This window comes from Bufo gargarizans, chromosome 1 (genome assembly GCF_014858855.1).
Source record: "Bufo gargarizans isolate SCDJY-AF-19 chromosome 1, ASM1485885v1, whole genome shotgun sequence".
Classification (NCBI taxonomy): Eukaryota; Metazoa; Chordata; class Amphibia; order Anura; family Bufonidae; genus Bufo; species Bufo gargarizans.
Window position 1 is genome coordinate 629942184 of NC_058080.1, and position 16384 is coordinate 629958567.

At 41.6% G+C, this 16384-nt stretch overlaps 1 protein-coding gene across 1 annotated transcript in view; it reads right to left on the reverse strand.

Annotated features, from left to right (window-relative positions):
* Positions 1–6212: 6212 nt before the first annotated feature.
* Positions 6213–16384, reverse strand: part of MACIR (macrophage immunometabolism regulator) — a 32436-nt gene continuing 22264 nt past the window's right edge. Inside the window, exon 2 of the mRNA XM_044291260.1 lies at positions 6213–7820. Coding sequence (XP_044147195.1) covers positions 7171–7800 — 630 coding nt within the window. The 5' untranslated portion in view covers positions 7801–7820 and the 3' untranslated portion in view covers positions 6213–7170. The remainder of the gene's footprint in view (positions 7821–16384) is intronic.

Below are 16384 nucleotides of genomic sequence, written 5' to 3' on the forward strand. Positions count from 1 at the left end.
TGAGTGCAGAACTGAACATAATTATTTGAAGGTTGACTTTTTTTGTATTAAAAACACTTTTCTTTTATTGGTCGGATGAAATATGCTAATTTTTTTAGATAGGAAATTTAGGTTTTCATGAGCTGTATGCCAAAATCAACAATATTAAAACAATAAAAGGCTTGAACTACTTCAGTTGGTGTGTAATGAATCTAAAATATATGAAAGTCTAATGTTTATCAGTACATTACAAAAAATAATGAACTTTATCACAATATGCTAATTTTTTTAGAAGGACCTGTATTGTGGACTATGCCTATGAAACTTTACACTGGGTGAAAACCAAGTCAATATACTTATGGCCTCATGTAAAAAAGTCCTAAATAGTTACTAGAGAGGTGTCGTTGATCCAGGGAGTTAGTCCGATTGCCTGATTTGAGTCGGGAAGGAATTTTTACCCCTAAAGTGAGGAAAATTGGCTTCTACCTCAGAGTTGTTGTTTTTTTGCCTTCCTCTGGATCAATTTGCAGGATAACAGGCCGAACTGGATGGACAGATGTATTTTTTCAGCCTTATAAACTATGTTACTAAATCCAGAAAGGTATGAAATTAAAAAGCTGCTCGATTTACACAACTTGCTCCGAATCACAATGAAAAATGTTTCTTTATTTTCTGGTAAAAACATCTTCCATTTTAGTATTTTTATGGATGTTGTAAATGTTCCACAAAAAAGAAAACATTTTTTGTCATCTGCATACAGTAATATGGAAGCAAAAACACATATCTTATAAAGTAACATGTAAACACATTAGAGGCTGTCCATCGCATTAAACAGGTCTTGGATATAAAGCAGGAGGAGCAGAGCAGATTGATATGTAGTTTACTAGGAAACAATTTGCGGAGGACTGTATCAAGCCCTGCACTTTAGAATTCCATCTTCAAAAAGTCACAAATAGGGCTTTGTGATTATTATTTTTTTGCTTAAATGCACAAAACATTTTGCGTTTTTACACCACTCACTCAGGTCTTGGAAAATGGGCATGGGTGGCCTGTCGAGCTGATTTAGATTTATCAACTAAGACATTTTGAGCAGTTGCTAAAATTGTAACAAGCTCTAGTAAAAAGGGAAAGAAAGTAGAAAGTGGAGTAATATCTCAAGACAGAAGATAAGCCGAATGTATCAAATATTGTGCAATTTGAAAAATATGGAACAAATTACGTCAACACAGAATCCCGTAAAACTTTAAGAATTCCCCCATGATAAATCTTTCCTATAGTAATTTTTGTTTTAAAACTTTGCAATGGTAAAAGATCCAGTATAAGGGCTCTTTCACACCTGCATTCTTTTCTTCCGGCATAGAGTTCCGTCGTCGGGAACTCTACATTACAAGGATCCTAGCTACCATCGTTGCTTTGCCCGCTTGGGTTCCTGGAGTGTTTTTTGGGGGTTTTGCAGAACTTCATACATTACAAGGATCCTAGCTACCATCGTTGCTTTGCCCGCTTGGGTTCCTGGAGTGTTTTTTGGGGGTTTTGCAGAACTTCATACATTACAAGGATCCTAGCTACCATCGTTGCTTTGCCAGCTTGGGTTCCTGGAGTGGGGTGTGTTAGTAGTTTTAGCGATACACAGAAACCACACGTCCCACGATACTCACTGAGCATGTGTCACAGAGACATTTATCAAATCTGCTATGTCACTTTTGTGATGTAAAAATATTGCAAGCGTGTGACATTTGGTGTATATTTTTGCAACATTTGAGGACCTACACCACTTTCAAAAGTGGCGTGAAAAGTAGGTCAGGATTAGATTAGAACACCCTTATGTCTCATCGAGGGTGCATTCACATGACTAAGTATTTTGTGGTCTGCAAAATATGGATTTTTTTGTGGACCCATTGACTTGAGTCAATGGGTCCACAATGGATCCATGGATTATCAGATCCGTATCTCCGTTCTGCAAAAAGACAGAACTTGTCCTAAACTTGGCCACAAATGCGGACCAAGGACCCATTCAAATTAATGTGTCAGCAAAAATAAAATAAAAGATGCAATATAGACTGACGTAATTCGTATTTTGCGAATCCGTGTTTTGCCCCTAGTGTACTTTTACAGACACAGGTGTACACTACATTACACGTGTGGCAAATATATTACTGTGCTCCATTTCAGAAATTTGGTGAAACCTCACAAAGCAAAGACAGACTTAAAACTGACACCAAAACGACCGAAAATGATGAATTACCTTTTTCAGTGTCGGCTCAACGTGTGGCATGTGATTGCTATTATGCTAGACATTGGGGACTTATTTTGCAGGCAGAACACCGCTTGAGAGATGTACGTAACCTCACCCTCTTAGCAACAAGAAAGTGCCAGCGCGATCACGAATAGATGGACAAAACAGTAAGTAAGCAAACTAAAAGGTTGTTGAGATAATGTTCCCCTACACTGACACGGCCACTTCCTCCTACTCCTTTCATGACTCTACACTGTAACGTCCCATGAGCAGGGATGGACCGAGAACCAAAAGTGGCCCCATGTTGTAGGCGACAGAAGGCAGGGCCAACACAAGCCACATGTAGGTGGGGCCAGCAATGCCATACTGCACCACAAAATACTGCCCCAGCAAAACCAAATACCACAGTGCAGCATAAAACACTGCCCCATCACCATACAGTTGAATTCTGGAGGCCACCTGCGGCCGCTAACCAGGTGCATAAGTACCCGATGCTCCTAGCATTAATTAATGCTGAGAGCATCAGATCTTTATGTACCTGGCCAGTGACCGTTAAGAGGGCTCGGGTGGCCCCTTGGGCATGGGCCCATTTCCCTGTAGGGTCATTGGCCAGTCCGCCACTGCCCAGGAGTCCTTCCTTTCTTCTTGCTGCTTCACAGCTGGCTTTTCTCAGTCACGAGAGAACAATCTGTGTGCTGGAGTGTCTATGGGGAGTGTCCACTGACAGAACCTGACTACAGAGGACGCATTGTCCGTTGGCTGGATGCAGCAATAAAGCTCCCATGTGTGAAATGCATCCATCCCATTCACCCATTATCATACATCATGGAAATCCACCTAAAGAATACCGCTAACATACACTGCAAACACAGTGTAAATTGACCCTTACAAAGTAGCATATTTTCTTATCTTATAGCAATTTAAATCCATGTTCATTCTAAGTTTATGAGTCCAGTGGGCGGTCCCACTCATACAGGAAAGGCTGTCAGTGGAGTCACTCCACCTACTGGACTCATAAGGCACCAGGGAGCAAAGAAGTATATCTTAGGCTACTTTCACACTAATGGCACGGACCTCCGGTAGGCTGTTCTGTCTGGTGAATAGCCTGTCGGATCCGTCCTGCCGCTAGTGATCGTGTGCCACCAGATTGCCACTCCGGTGGAGTTCTGGTGGAAACACAGCAGCGCACGGCGAGAGGCTGCCAGAATAAAACTACGACATGTCCGACGACATTTATTCCGGCAGCCTCTCGCTGTGCGCTGCTGTGTTTCCGCCGAAACTCCGCACCGCCCCCATTATAGTCAGTGGGGACGGAGCGGCAGTCTGGTGGCACACGATCACTAGTGGCAGGACGGATCAGACAGGCTGTTGACCCGACGGAACAGCCTGCCGGAGGTCCATGCCGCTAGTGTGAAAGTAGCCTTGTATATCAATCCGTTCAGCTCCTCCTGCTTTATAACCTGCTGCCCAAAGATCGGACAACACATTTACAGATTTACATAAATGGTGTAAAGTGTTAACGTTAAAACTAATACCATTAACTAGGAATTCATTCTGCCGCTGACTACTTACCGTCCAAAATGCAGATTATATGTATGATAACGCATACACATGTACCAAGAAATAGCAATCCCACCATATGTAACCCTGGGTCGGATTAAAGACGTTTAACAGACTATCAGGGCTCATGCACACGACCATGACCTGTTCTGCGGTCTGAAAAACCTACCTACCGCCCGGGTGCTTTCTGCATTTTACGTTCTATATTTTTACGGGTGTCACGGAACTGACATACGGATGTGGACAGCACATGGTGTGCTGTCCGCATGTTTTCTGGACACCTTGAAGTGAATGGGTCTGCATCTGACCTGCACAAAATGCGGATCTGATGCGAAAACTGTTGTTTGTGTGCATGAGCCCTTAGGGAAAAATTGACACATTAATGGCAATCTGCTGAAGTAATTCTGTCAAGCTTCTGAAGAGAGGATGTGTAGTTGAGAAATAAAATCTAGGGTTCAAATTGGACAACTGGACAATACGGTAAGAAAACAGGTGTCTCTAGCTCCCCTGACGGGTCACCGGAAAAATCTATTTATGTAGAAGTCCACCATTTGTACAAGTGCATCAGGCATGTACATTTACGGTATTTCAGTTGCTCCTCAGCAAAAGGTAGTATTTTTTTTTTTGCAAAGGAGGAAGTGGTAAATTTTTTACTACACATAAGGTAACTGCAAAAGTAGAGCAGCACCTTAAGGTACCTGCACCAGGTATGGGCAGATCCACACAAATATCTGGGAGTTTCTACGCCCAAACCGCAACAACAAAAAATGCAATTTCTTAGTGTGGTTTTTGGTGCAGATTTCACCCTTCATTTCAAAAGGGTGGGGGGTTGTTGAATTGATCAAAACCGGTATAAAGGAAAACTGGTTTAGTTCAGATTTTACCTTTCTACCTTTATTTTTCATATCTCCTTTGGAAAATTAAAGGCTCAATCTAATTGAAAAAATAAATAAATGGAGAGAACTCCAGCTACATTTTAGGAAAGAAAACAAAAAAAAAAAAAAGCGCTGCCTAAATAACAGCAAAGAAACACTTGTGTGCAGTGCATTTTATATTTCCCATAGAACTTTAGCTAACATCTACGGCTGGCTTTTTTTACAGTAAAAAATGCCGTGTAAAAACCACCATTAAAAATGCCAGCAAAAAACTGTTTGAAAGCAGCCTAAAATAACAGAATAACCAAACAACATGCGTTCATTAATATAAAGTGGTGCATATTTTTTTTTTACCTAAGGAGACTTTGTAATAATTTTGTCTCCTTTAACGCGGCGCTGGCAGTATACATAAGCCTAGAAGCGAGGAAAGCTCCTGGTGCTGCGCCTTTTTTGTCTCTATCAGGCTGTTTTCTGCCAGAGATATGAATTAATGCAGAATTATGACAGCGTGGTATCCGAGAGAAAAAAACAACAAAACACACCGCACGGCGCCTAAGGGTGATGGATGGCATCTGTTGAACACACGTGTTCGAGGTTTCCATCAAGAACCTGTTCCGACGGAAACCTCGGATGGACACTACATGATGTACAGTACCACAAAATGTGCCTTCCAAAGTAAAATATATGACTTCATCCTCTTCTTCACACGCTAGTTTTGTATACCTGCCACAGAAATCATAAGGTAAACCATGGCATCAAAAGCAGTCATATCAAAAACAGGGACATAGAGGGAACCATTTAAAGGGAAAGTCAGGCATACTAGTTGCAGTTTTGAAGGTAGAAATGGAATCCAGCATGTTGTAAATGATGATTAAGACTAGTGTTGAGCGAACTTGTGTTTTCAAGTTTGGCATACAAGGTTCGGGTTAAGTAAAAATTCCGTTATGGATTCCGCCGACCATGGACCATAACTTACGGTATGTGGTAGCGGAATCCATAACGGAATTCTTAGATAACCCGAACCTTGTACGCCGAACTTGAAAACACAAGTTCGCTCAACACTAATTAAGACCACTTGCCAGTCGAAATGCGTCAGACGACAGCAGGGACGTGAGTTTTTTTATGCCATTTATCATAATAAAAGATAGATTTTTTATACAACCGGCTGGATTCTTTTTCTACCTTCAAATCGCTTATTGCTAAGGACGTGAACAGGCCTTGAATCCGGGCAAGGACTCCAAAATTACACTTTCTCTATACAAGATAGTAGGGATGAGCGAACTTCTGTTTTCAAGGTCGGTAAACAAGATTCGGGTTGTCGAAGAATTCCGTTTTGGATTCCGCTATCATGTGGTAGCGGAATTCATAACGGAATTCTTCGACAACCCGAATCTTGTTCACCAACCTTGAAAACAGAAGTTCGCTCAACACTACAAGATAGTAGTTGGGGACAAGAAGGCTCGTACTACTGCCACTGGCAGGTCCAGCAAATAAACTTCAGATGGGAGAGTGGACATTCCAGAAACGGTTTACAGTAGGTAAGTGCTTTATAAGTGCTATTGAACACAAGATGATTTTTTATTTATTTTTTCCAATAAAGGATACAATATAGGACTAGATGTTCTGTTCAGCAGTGTGACAATCTCATACACATTGAGTAGGCATAGACAATATGGTGCGTCGTATGACATTACACACCACGTTGTTTATCTGATATAAACACTAGCCATCTGTACAGATATTACTGTCGTAGCAGCCAGCACACTTCACATATCAGTAGTATTTCCAAGCACTGTCAAGTTACAATTAAAATAAAAAGTATATATATATATATATATATATATATATATATATATATATATTGCTAAATCTTACAAAGTAAACCTAAAAGTAGATTCAAAATTCAAGAAAAACATGGATCTAGCCACTGGGAAGCAAACCAAAGACAGCAGATTTCATTCTGGATGGTAAGAAATGGCATGACTGCTGTCTGTACAATCACCCATATATTAAAACTACTACAGTATATATTAATCTTAGGACATTCAGGAAGTAAATAACAAAACGAGTACTTGAGTGTATTCAGCGTCTAAATCATAACTTAATGACACACATGTATCAGAGTTGAGTCATTGATTAATCTAAATTTATCACAACATATTTTAGTGTAAAATCAGCAAAAATCCTTCTGTTAATTGATTCACTGAAAACCATCGAAAAGTTCATTACATTTATCAATCAAAAATTATTCTGCTACCTAATCCTAATCCATTGCAATGCCACACTCAAAAGTCTTGCTCCTTGGAGAAAGAAATGGCTTGAAAACCGATGCACCTCAACAAATTGGTAAAACGAGTGGCTTCAGTAATCTGCTTGACATCATATGGTAGGACTTGCCAACCTATCTGCAGATGCTACCTATACAACACATCCACTACACTGTGTAGCACAGATGTTTCTTTAAGTGGTCTTCAAATGTGCTACAAGAAAAGGTGCTAAATAAATCAGAATTCCTCTTCTTCAGGTGTTATTTCTTGCAAAGACACGATCGCCCCTCAGAGTGAGATGCTGGAGTTGGTACTGCAACACTTCTGTGTCCGGGGACTCCTTGATGTTCATCTTATCTAGGTTGAGGTAGTCCAAAGACTTTGAATGTATCCTTTTACCCTTAAGAAGACAAAGTGGTAAAGGACCATGAACCGCCTTGTAAGACTCGTATGGAATAACTTTATTATTGCACTTATCCCCTGAGCTTGGCATTCGCCTTCGTCTCCTTCCGTTTATGGCAGGAATTTCATATGGCTGATAGTGACGCCCTTTAGCCTTGTATATTCGAGATGAGCGGGAAAGTCCAGAATCGTGCTGCTTGGAGCGAAAAGATGGCGTGGCCTCAGTAGTATTCTCTTCTGTTGCGGCACATTTGTGTGCCAGCTTCAGAAGCTCTTCTCCTGTGGTAAAGCCAACTAAGTAATTGGAATCCATGTGTAGTATCTGATAACCTGACACGGTCCTACGAATTGGGGAGCATGGGGTACTAGAGCAACGAGGTTTTTCCGGTTCTACTTTTAATGGAGAATTCCGTTCTATTGTGCTAGAAAGTGGTATAGAAGAAACGCTAGTCCTCTTATCTCCTTTAATATCCACTTCCATTTTGGAGGTTCCAATGGACCCTAAAATACAGAAGAAAAGATTATGTATGCTATTTTATAGTTAGCAAATCTTAATTATCTGTGGCAGCATGGATGACCACCGACAATAATGGTCAGCCATGTAGCTGGCTGTCAAACGTCAAGCAGGGCCAACTGGAAACAACGTAATAGGACGCTTTCCAAGCATTCTGAGGGGGTCACAGCAGCCACAATCAGAGTGATTTACTATACAATATTTTTGATGAGAGAACCTCAAGACAGATGGGATACCCCTGAGATATTCCATTAATACAAGACAGCTGCATATCATAAGATGGTGGCCATTTGCATAAAGTACAGGTAACGTCCAGATGTAAGGACCTCAAGCTGCTGAGAAATAGTGGGCATGCTTTACTATAATATGAAGTACCCTGCCACCACTCATTTTCTGCAAGGTACAAAATCAAATTTGCAACTACCTTTACTAAATATTCAGAAAATACTATGCAGTTACAATAATTATCTGCATCCCACAGACAATGCGGCACAGTAATGCATCTATGTCATAGATTTCAGAAGAAACAATAGTGTCACAGCAGAGAAAAGGCTTCAGGAGGTATTGTGCTGAAAAATAATGTGGAGGTGGGAGTCGTGGGCACAGTTTCTATGGCTGCAACATGCTGTCTGTGATCAGAACATAGACATACACATGGGCCTTCTAGAAATATAATGAACATAAAGTGCTCTATACGAGCGCTGCAGGAATCCCTTTAAAGTAAGTCCTCTCAGATGTAAGTCCCCATCACTGTACCCCTCAGTTGCCTCGTTGATAGCTAATCACGGCAACTGACAGTAATAACAGTGTAAAAAGAAAAAAATAATAATAATAATAATCATACTTGCCTCATCCGTTTGATTGAGACGAGCCGCCCGCCACCATCTTGATTGAAGATCTATCCCAATATCTAGCACAGCCCGTGGTGATGTCACCACAAATGGGAATTTGTGCGAGATCTTCAATCAAGATGGCGGCAGCCGGCTCATCACGATCAAACGGATTAGGCGAGTATGATTTTTTTGAAATTGCCATTCAGGGAAAATCGATTCGCTACTATGAAGCATGAGGAAATTCGGCTATGCGGCGAATCGACACTAGTCACTGTATTAGAAAAATAGATCTTTACTGCTCAGTTTCACACTCTCAGGTTGAGATCACAAATAACCGTTATTTTCTTCTTTTCTGTGGTCATGTGATAAAATCCACAGAACAAGGATCTCAAACAAGTACTACATCACTATTTTGTACTGGCAAAACCCTCCGAATTAGGGAAAACTCCGCCATCCTCGTCATATAGTCACATGATGGAACCCACCAATCACAAGTGGAATTCCTATTAGCGATTAGTTCCCAGAAATACATGATCTGGCATCAAAATGGGCGGAGGGTTCCCAGGGAGTATATCCACTGCGGCTCTCTCTTATTGATATAGTCCACTGGGTTACCCACTCGCCATTTCTTCACTAACAAATCCAATTATGCTCCGTCTTAAAGTGCGTCTCCAATCTTAAAGCGTTTCTAACTCTACTATTCTTATGCTTATTGATGGACCCCTTACTGCACAATTAATAAATATCGCTCCAGCGCCCCGCTGTACGATCAAATCACAGCGGAGAGCGTCACAGCCAGGGAGAAAAAAAAGCTCCCTGCTGTGATTGGAACGCGGCACAGCCAGTGAAAAGGAGACACCCATTGAAAAACCCTGGCGTCTCCTCCTCCCTGTACCGATGCTCAGTATTAATATACTGAGCGTGAAAACTTCGGGGTGGGGGCACAGGGGCGATATTTTATAAAATCAGGCAGGGTGGCAGTACCCCCCAAATAAAAGTATTTATCGCAATTAATACAAAACCATGAAAGGCCCTCTTTAACCTCTTCCGGACACAGGGCGTACCAGTAACGGTACGTCTTGTGTATTTCCAATCATTGTGCAGGCACCTTGGCTAAATGCGCGGGGGGTCCCCCGTGTCGGCGATCGCTGCAAACCGCAGGTCAATTCAGACCTGCAGTTTGCGGCTTTTACCTGGTGCGGCGGGCGCAGGTGCCATCGGGTCCCCGTGGGGATATAGGGGACACCCAATGGCATGGAAGGCAGCGCAATGTCTTCCTGAGGCATCGGCGCTGCCTTCCGGTGACGAGCCTTTGAGATCCAGCCCCCTGGATCTCACAGGCCAGAAGCTGTATGAGTAATACTCACTGTATTACTCATACAGCCAATGCATTCCAATACAGAAATATTGGAATGCATTGTAAAGGATTAGACCCCCAAAAGTTGAAATCCCAAAGCGGAACAAAAATAAAGTGAAAAAAAAGTTGAAAAAAAGGTGAAAAAAGGTGAAAAAAAAGGTGAAAAAATAAAGTGAAAAAAGTGAAAAAATAAAGTTTTCCCCCCAAAAATGAAGTGTCAAGAAAGAATAAACAAAAACGTAATTTTCGCAAAATAAAGTAAAAAAACAATTGGTAAAAAATAGGGAGAAAAAAAAAATTTGGTATCGCCCGGCTCTATAAACATATCACATGACCTAACCCCACAGACGAACACCGTAAAAAAAAAAAAAAAAACTGTGCTAAATAAACCATTTTTTTGTCACCTTACATCACAAAAAGAACAGCAAGCGATCAAAAAGGCATATGCCTACCAAAATAGTACCATTCTAACCGTCACCTCATCCCGCAAAAACTGAACCCCTACCTAAGACAATAGCGCCAAAAAAAAAAAAAAAAAAATGTGGCTCAGAATATGGAGACACTAAAACATAATTATTTTTGTTTTAAAAAAGGTTATTGTGTAAAACATAAATAAAAAAAGTATACATATTAGGTATCACCGCGTCCGTATAGACTAGCTCTATAAAAATATAACATGACCTAACCCCTCAGATGAACACCGTAAAAAAAAAAAAAAACTGCTAAAAAACATTTTTTGTCACCTTACATCACAAAAAGTGTAATAGCAAGCGATCAAAAAGTCATATGCACCCCAAATTAAAGCCAATCAAATCGTCATCTCATCCCGCAAAAAATGAGACCCTACCTAAGATAATCGCCCAAAAACTGAAATAACAATGGCTCTCAGACTATGGAAACACTAAAACATGATTTTTTTGTTTAAAAAATGAAATCATTGTGTAAAACTTACATAAATAAAAAAAAGTATACATATTAGGTATCGCCGCGTCCGTGACAATCTGGTCTATAAAAATACCACATGTCAGATGAATGTTGTAAATAACAAAAAATAAAAACGGTGCCAAAACAGCTATTTCTTGTTACCTTGCCTCACAAAAAGTGTAATATAGAAGAGCAACCAAAAATCATATGTACCCTAAAATAGTACCAAGAAAACTGCCACCCTATCCTGTAGTTTCTAAAATGGGGTCACTTTTTGGGAGTTTCTACTCTAGGGGTGCATCAGGGGGGCTTCAAATGGGACATGGTTTAAAAAAAAACAGTCCAGCAAAATATGCCTTCCAAAAACCATATAGCATTCCTTTCCTTCTGCTCCCAGCCGTGTGCCCGTACAGCGGTTTACGACCACATATGGGGTGTTTCTGTAAACTACAGAATCAGAGCCAAAAATATTGAGTTTGGTTTGGCTGTTAACCCTTGCTTTGTAACTGGGAAAAAAATTTAAATGGAAAATCTGCCAAAAAAGTGAAATTTTGAAATTGTCTTCTATTTTCCATTAATTCTTGTGTAACACCTAAAGGGTTAACAAAGTTTGTAAAATCTGTTTTGAATACCTTGAGGGGTGTAGTTTCTAGAATGGGGTCATTTTTGGGTGGTTTCTATTATGTAAGCCTCACAAAGTGACTTCAGATCTGAACTGGTCCTTAAAAAGTGGGTTTTTGAAAATTTCTGAAAAATTTCAAGATTTGCTTCTAAACTTCGTAACATCCAATGATCCAATCCAAACATGATGTAGACATATGGGGAATGTAAAGTAATAACAATTTTTGTAGGTATTACTATGTATTATAGAAGTGGAGAAATTTAAACTTGGAAATTTGCAAATTTTTGAAAATTTTGGCCAAATTTGGTATTTTTTATAAATAAAAATTAATTTTTTTGACTCCATTTTACCAGTGTCATGAAGTACAATATGTGCCGAAAAAAAAAAAAAATCTCAGAATGGCCTGGATAAGTCAAAGCGTTTTAAAGTTATCACCACATGAAGTGACACTGGTCAGATTTGCAAAAAGTTGCCTGGTCCTGAAGGTGAAAATGAGCCAGGTCCTTAAGGAGTTATCTTTGATGATATACAAATTAGCCTCTAGGAGCAGGGGGGGGGGCATTGCTCCTGCTCCTACAGGCTCCATTCTCCCACCTCATGTCACGCCCTGCCATCCTTGATTGGCAGGGCCAGGCAGCGTTAGTCTCTTCCTGCTGGCTCTGTGTGCTGGGTAAACGGCACTGCGCAGGCGGGAGACTTATCATCAAAGTTAAAATTGTGCAGTAAGGGGGCCCATCAATAAGCATAAGAATAGAAGAGTTGGAGTTTGCTGACATTAGCACTTTGCTAATGTCAGCCAGTTTAATAGGGTTAATTCTGGTGACGGAAACCGTTGACGTTATATACAGTATATTCACTTGAATAAGAGTTTTAATTTGACACTATTCTCTAGTAAATGAAATTGTGTAAAAGCAATGCGACTCTTTAAACTGTCCCACATTAGAGTTATAACACACAGTGAAGGAAAACGTCCATCTATCTCCCCTGCATATCCCCCTCGGTTATACTATATTACCGTTTTGACCTTTTCACAACTTATTGGCCATTTCTACAATTCTCTAATTGGTCTAGAGCAGTGATGGCTCACCTACGGAACTCCAGCTGTGGTGAAACTACGACTCCCAGCATGCTCCATTCATTTCTGTGGAGTTCTGAGAACGGCCAAGCAAATGTGCATCTTAGGTGGCGGCGTGATGACGTGAGGGACACGTCTCGCTCTCCCTTTGCGCTAGCCTCCTCCCTCCATGTCTCTGAGCCGAAACAGCTGATGCCCTGAGGCTGAGCTCCGGCGCGGCTTACCTTCCTTTCCTGCTCTGCTGGTTTGTCTCCCGACGGCTCGTCTGTTGCTGGCTGAAGGTGGTTCTCTTGGTCTGTGGTTTCGGCTGGTCCTGGGGGTCCCCTGGTCTTCTCCTTCAGCGGCTTCTGGTTCTGGTTCTCTGCCCTGGTGTGCGGTGGTTGCCGGCGCTTGCCCGAGCCGGCTGTTTTCTTTTTTTTCTTCTACAAGTTCGTTGCCTGCCCTCTGCTGGTGGTTCCTGGAACTTCATCCTCGTTTCTCCCTGCTACTTTCTTCCTGCCTGGTCCGGGTCTTTGCCTTGCTGCTGGAGCCAAGTACTTCGCGGCTCGCGGATTCTCTGGCCCATCTACTATCCGGATGACCAGCATCTATTACCCGGTGACCTGTAAAGACTCCTTGTTTCCTCTCTTCTGGCTGGCCCTGGATTTCCTGCTTGATCCGCGGCGCACATTGGGACCTTGAGCGTACTGGACACGTGAGAAATATTGTTATCCGCCAATTGTGACTTTATTTTTTGTCTTTTGTTTTTTTTTGCTAACCCTCCTGCTAAACGGGTGCAGATTTTTTGGTCTTGTCCCTTTCCTCTCGTGTAGTTTGGAGGAGGGGGGGATAGAAGAGAGGAAAAGGGGGGGGGGGGGGAAAGAAAAAGAAGGGAAAAGGAAGAAAAGGAAAGAAGGAAAAAAAAAAAGAAAAAAGAGAAAGGAAAAGAAAAAAATAGGAAAGAGAAAAAGAGCAAGGGAAGGAGGGAAAGAAAGAAAAAGGGAAGAAAAAATGCCCCCAAAACGACGGTCGGTGGATTCCTCTGTAGCGAAGATGGCGTCTAAGACTCCCGAGAATAAAATCGATAAATTTTTGAAATCACCTTTCCCAAATGAAAAGAATATAGCTAAGACAAAATTGTCTGCTAATTTGAAGAAACCCGTGAAAATCCCCCAAACTGATGAATCCTCTGATGGTGAATCAGTGGAGGCAGGTCAGGTGCTAGATGAGGGGAGTCTCTCTGCACAAACGGAAGCCGCACAAACGCGAACTGAACTTGACCCTTTAGTTTTGAATAAAATTTTGGGCACCGTAGAAAATAACGGCACATTAGTGCAAGGGATGTCTATTCAGCTGGGTTCGGTGCAGAGCGATATTTCCTTAATAAGAGAAGATCTAGTAAATATCCGGGACCGGGTCCAGAATGTGGAAAAAATTGTGGACTCTTTGCAAACTGATATAGATATTTTAAAATCCAAAACCGCTCTGTTAGCTTCAGAAAATCAATCACTACAAAATAAGCTGGAAGATCTAGAAAATAGGGCAAGGCGAAACAATGTTCGTATAATTGGTTTTCCAGAAGGAGCTGAAGGCCGACAGCTAGAGGAACAACTTAAAGACGTAGTTTTGAACAATCTGGGTAGTGATTATTTTTCCTCTATGTTTCAAATAGAAAGAGCCCACCGAATACCAGGAGGGAAATCTATCCCAGGGAGGCCGCCGCGAGCAATTTTAATGAAATTATTATTATCTGCCGATAGAGACATGATATTGAGAAGAGCAAGAGAGTGCACACCTATTGAATACCAGGGCACTAAACTGCTTTTTTTTCCGGACTTTGCTCGGCAGACTCAGGAAAAAAGAAGAAACTTTATAGAGATAAAGAAACGCTTGGCGTCTAAAGATATTAAATATTCTCTACAATATCCAGCAAAATTAAGAGTGATTTATAACGGGATTTCGCAATTTTTTGAAAAACCACAACAAGCGTTAGACTGGATGGAGCAAACGGGCATATGAAATTGTGTAACATTATCATGGAGGGGAGGTGGGGTTAGGGCAAGGGAGAATGGCCGGAGGTTAGAGGTTTGCTGATTAGATAGGGCGGACCAACGGGGGGGGGGGGGGGGGGGGGAGGGGCCAACCCACCTTGCAGGTATGGATTTTTTTTTTTTTTTTTTTTTTTTCTCTTTCTTTCTGCGGTAGTGAAGGATGTCTACTAGAATTGTAACCTGGAATGTTAGAGGGCTTGGGGAAAGGGTTAAAAGACAAGCTATTATGGATGCATTAAAACGATACCTTCCAGCAATTGTTTGCATGGTAGAAACTCATCTTACTAAAGAAACCGTGTTTCGCTTGACAACGGGATGGTATTCTCAATCTTATCATTCCACTTTTAGTAGTTCCTCCAGGGGCGTCTCAGTTCTAATTCATAATTCTGTGGATTTCACCCTTATAGAATCTCATATTGATGACCAAGGCAGGTTTATCTTTCTGTATGGTAAGCTGTATGGTTGCAGCTATATTCTTGCTTTTTTTTACATACCCCCGCCCTTCTCTATGTACCCACTGATCCAGTTTACACGTTTTTCTGAAGGGAGATCAGAATGCCGGTTAGTTCTGATGGGGGACTTTAATGCAGTTATGGACCCCAATAAAGATAGATTCTCTCTAGATGCAGAACAGATGAGGAATGTATGCAATTCACCGTTGCCACAGTTCTGCTTGGAGGTGGGACTGGTGGATATATGGGAACATCTTGGTGGGGGAAAGAGAGTATACTCTTGTGTCAGCAGGGGTGGCAGAGCAATGTCCAGGATTGATTTAGCATTTACTAATGAGAGCAATCTGAGTAATATTCGGAAGATACGATATGGGGTAAGAACAGTTTCTGACCACTCACCCGTACTGGTTGAAGTCTGCACGGGGAGGAATAAGGATAATCGGGGGTTAGGATTTAGGCTGAATCCATACTGGCTTACTATTATGGATAATCTCCAGTCCATTAAATCTCTGATGTCCTCCTTTTGGGAGGTTAACCTTCCCTCTGCGAACATCAATGTAGTATGGGATTCCATGAAAGCATATCTGAGGGGGGTCTTCATAAGCGAGATTGTTGCAGCAAAGAGAACATTTAAAAAAAAAGAGGAGGAACTGGCCAAGGCTGCTGCGGACACAACTGAGCGATTTACCAGTCAACCTACTGAGTATAATAGGGAAGAGATGCAGGAGGCCAGTTGCTCCTTGGAAAAATACCTAATAGAGAAAGCAAATCATAGAGTATTTTTTAAGGGGTTAAAATATTTCACGGAGTCTGGACGTCCTGGTAGGCTGCTAGCTAGGATAATCACACAACAAGATAAGAAAAATCAATCTATTACCTCTATTCGCAATACAGCGGGGGAAATTATCACGGACGTAGAAGGAATTAGGGACACCTTTTTACAATACTTCACTCAGATATACAGCTCCTCTTTTGGCATGACACCCGGGCTGGCGACGCAGTTCCTGGAGGGGATTCCACTTTCTACTTTAAATGAAGCTCAAATAGAATATCTTGAAGAGGAGTTATCTCTTTCGGAGCTCCAGGAGGCTTTGGGATCGGTCTCTGGGAATTCGTCGCCAGGGACGGATGGCCTTCCATATGAGGTCTACCGTAAGTATAGTGATGTGATTCTTCCTCAGTTGCTAGAGGTTTTCTCCCAGGCGGTGCGGGGAGGGAGCCTACCAGGCTCTATGATGGAGGCTCTTATTGTTCTAAT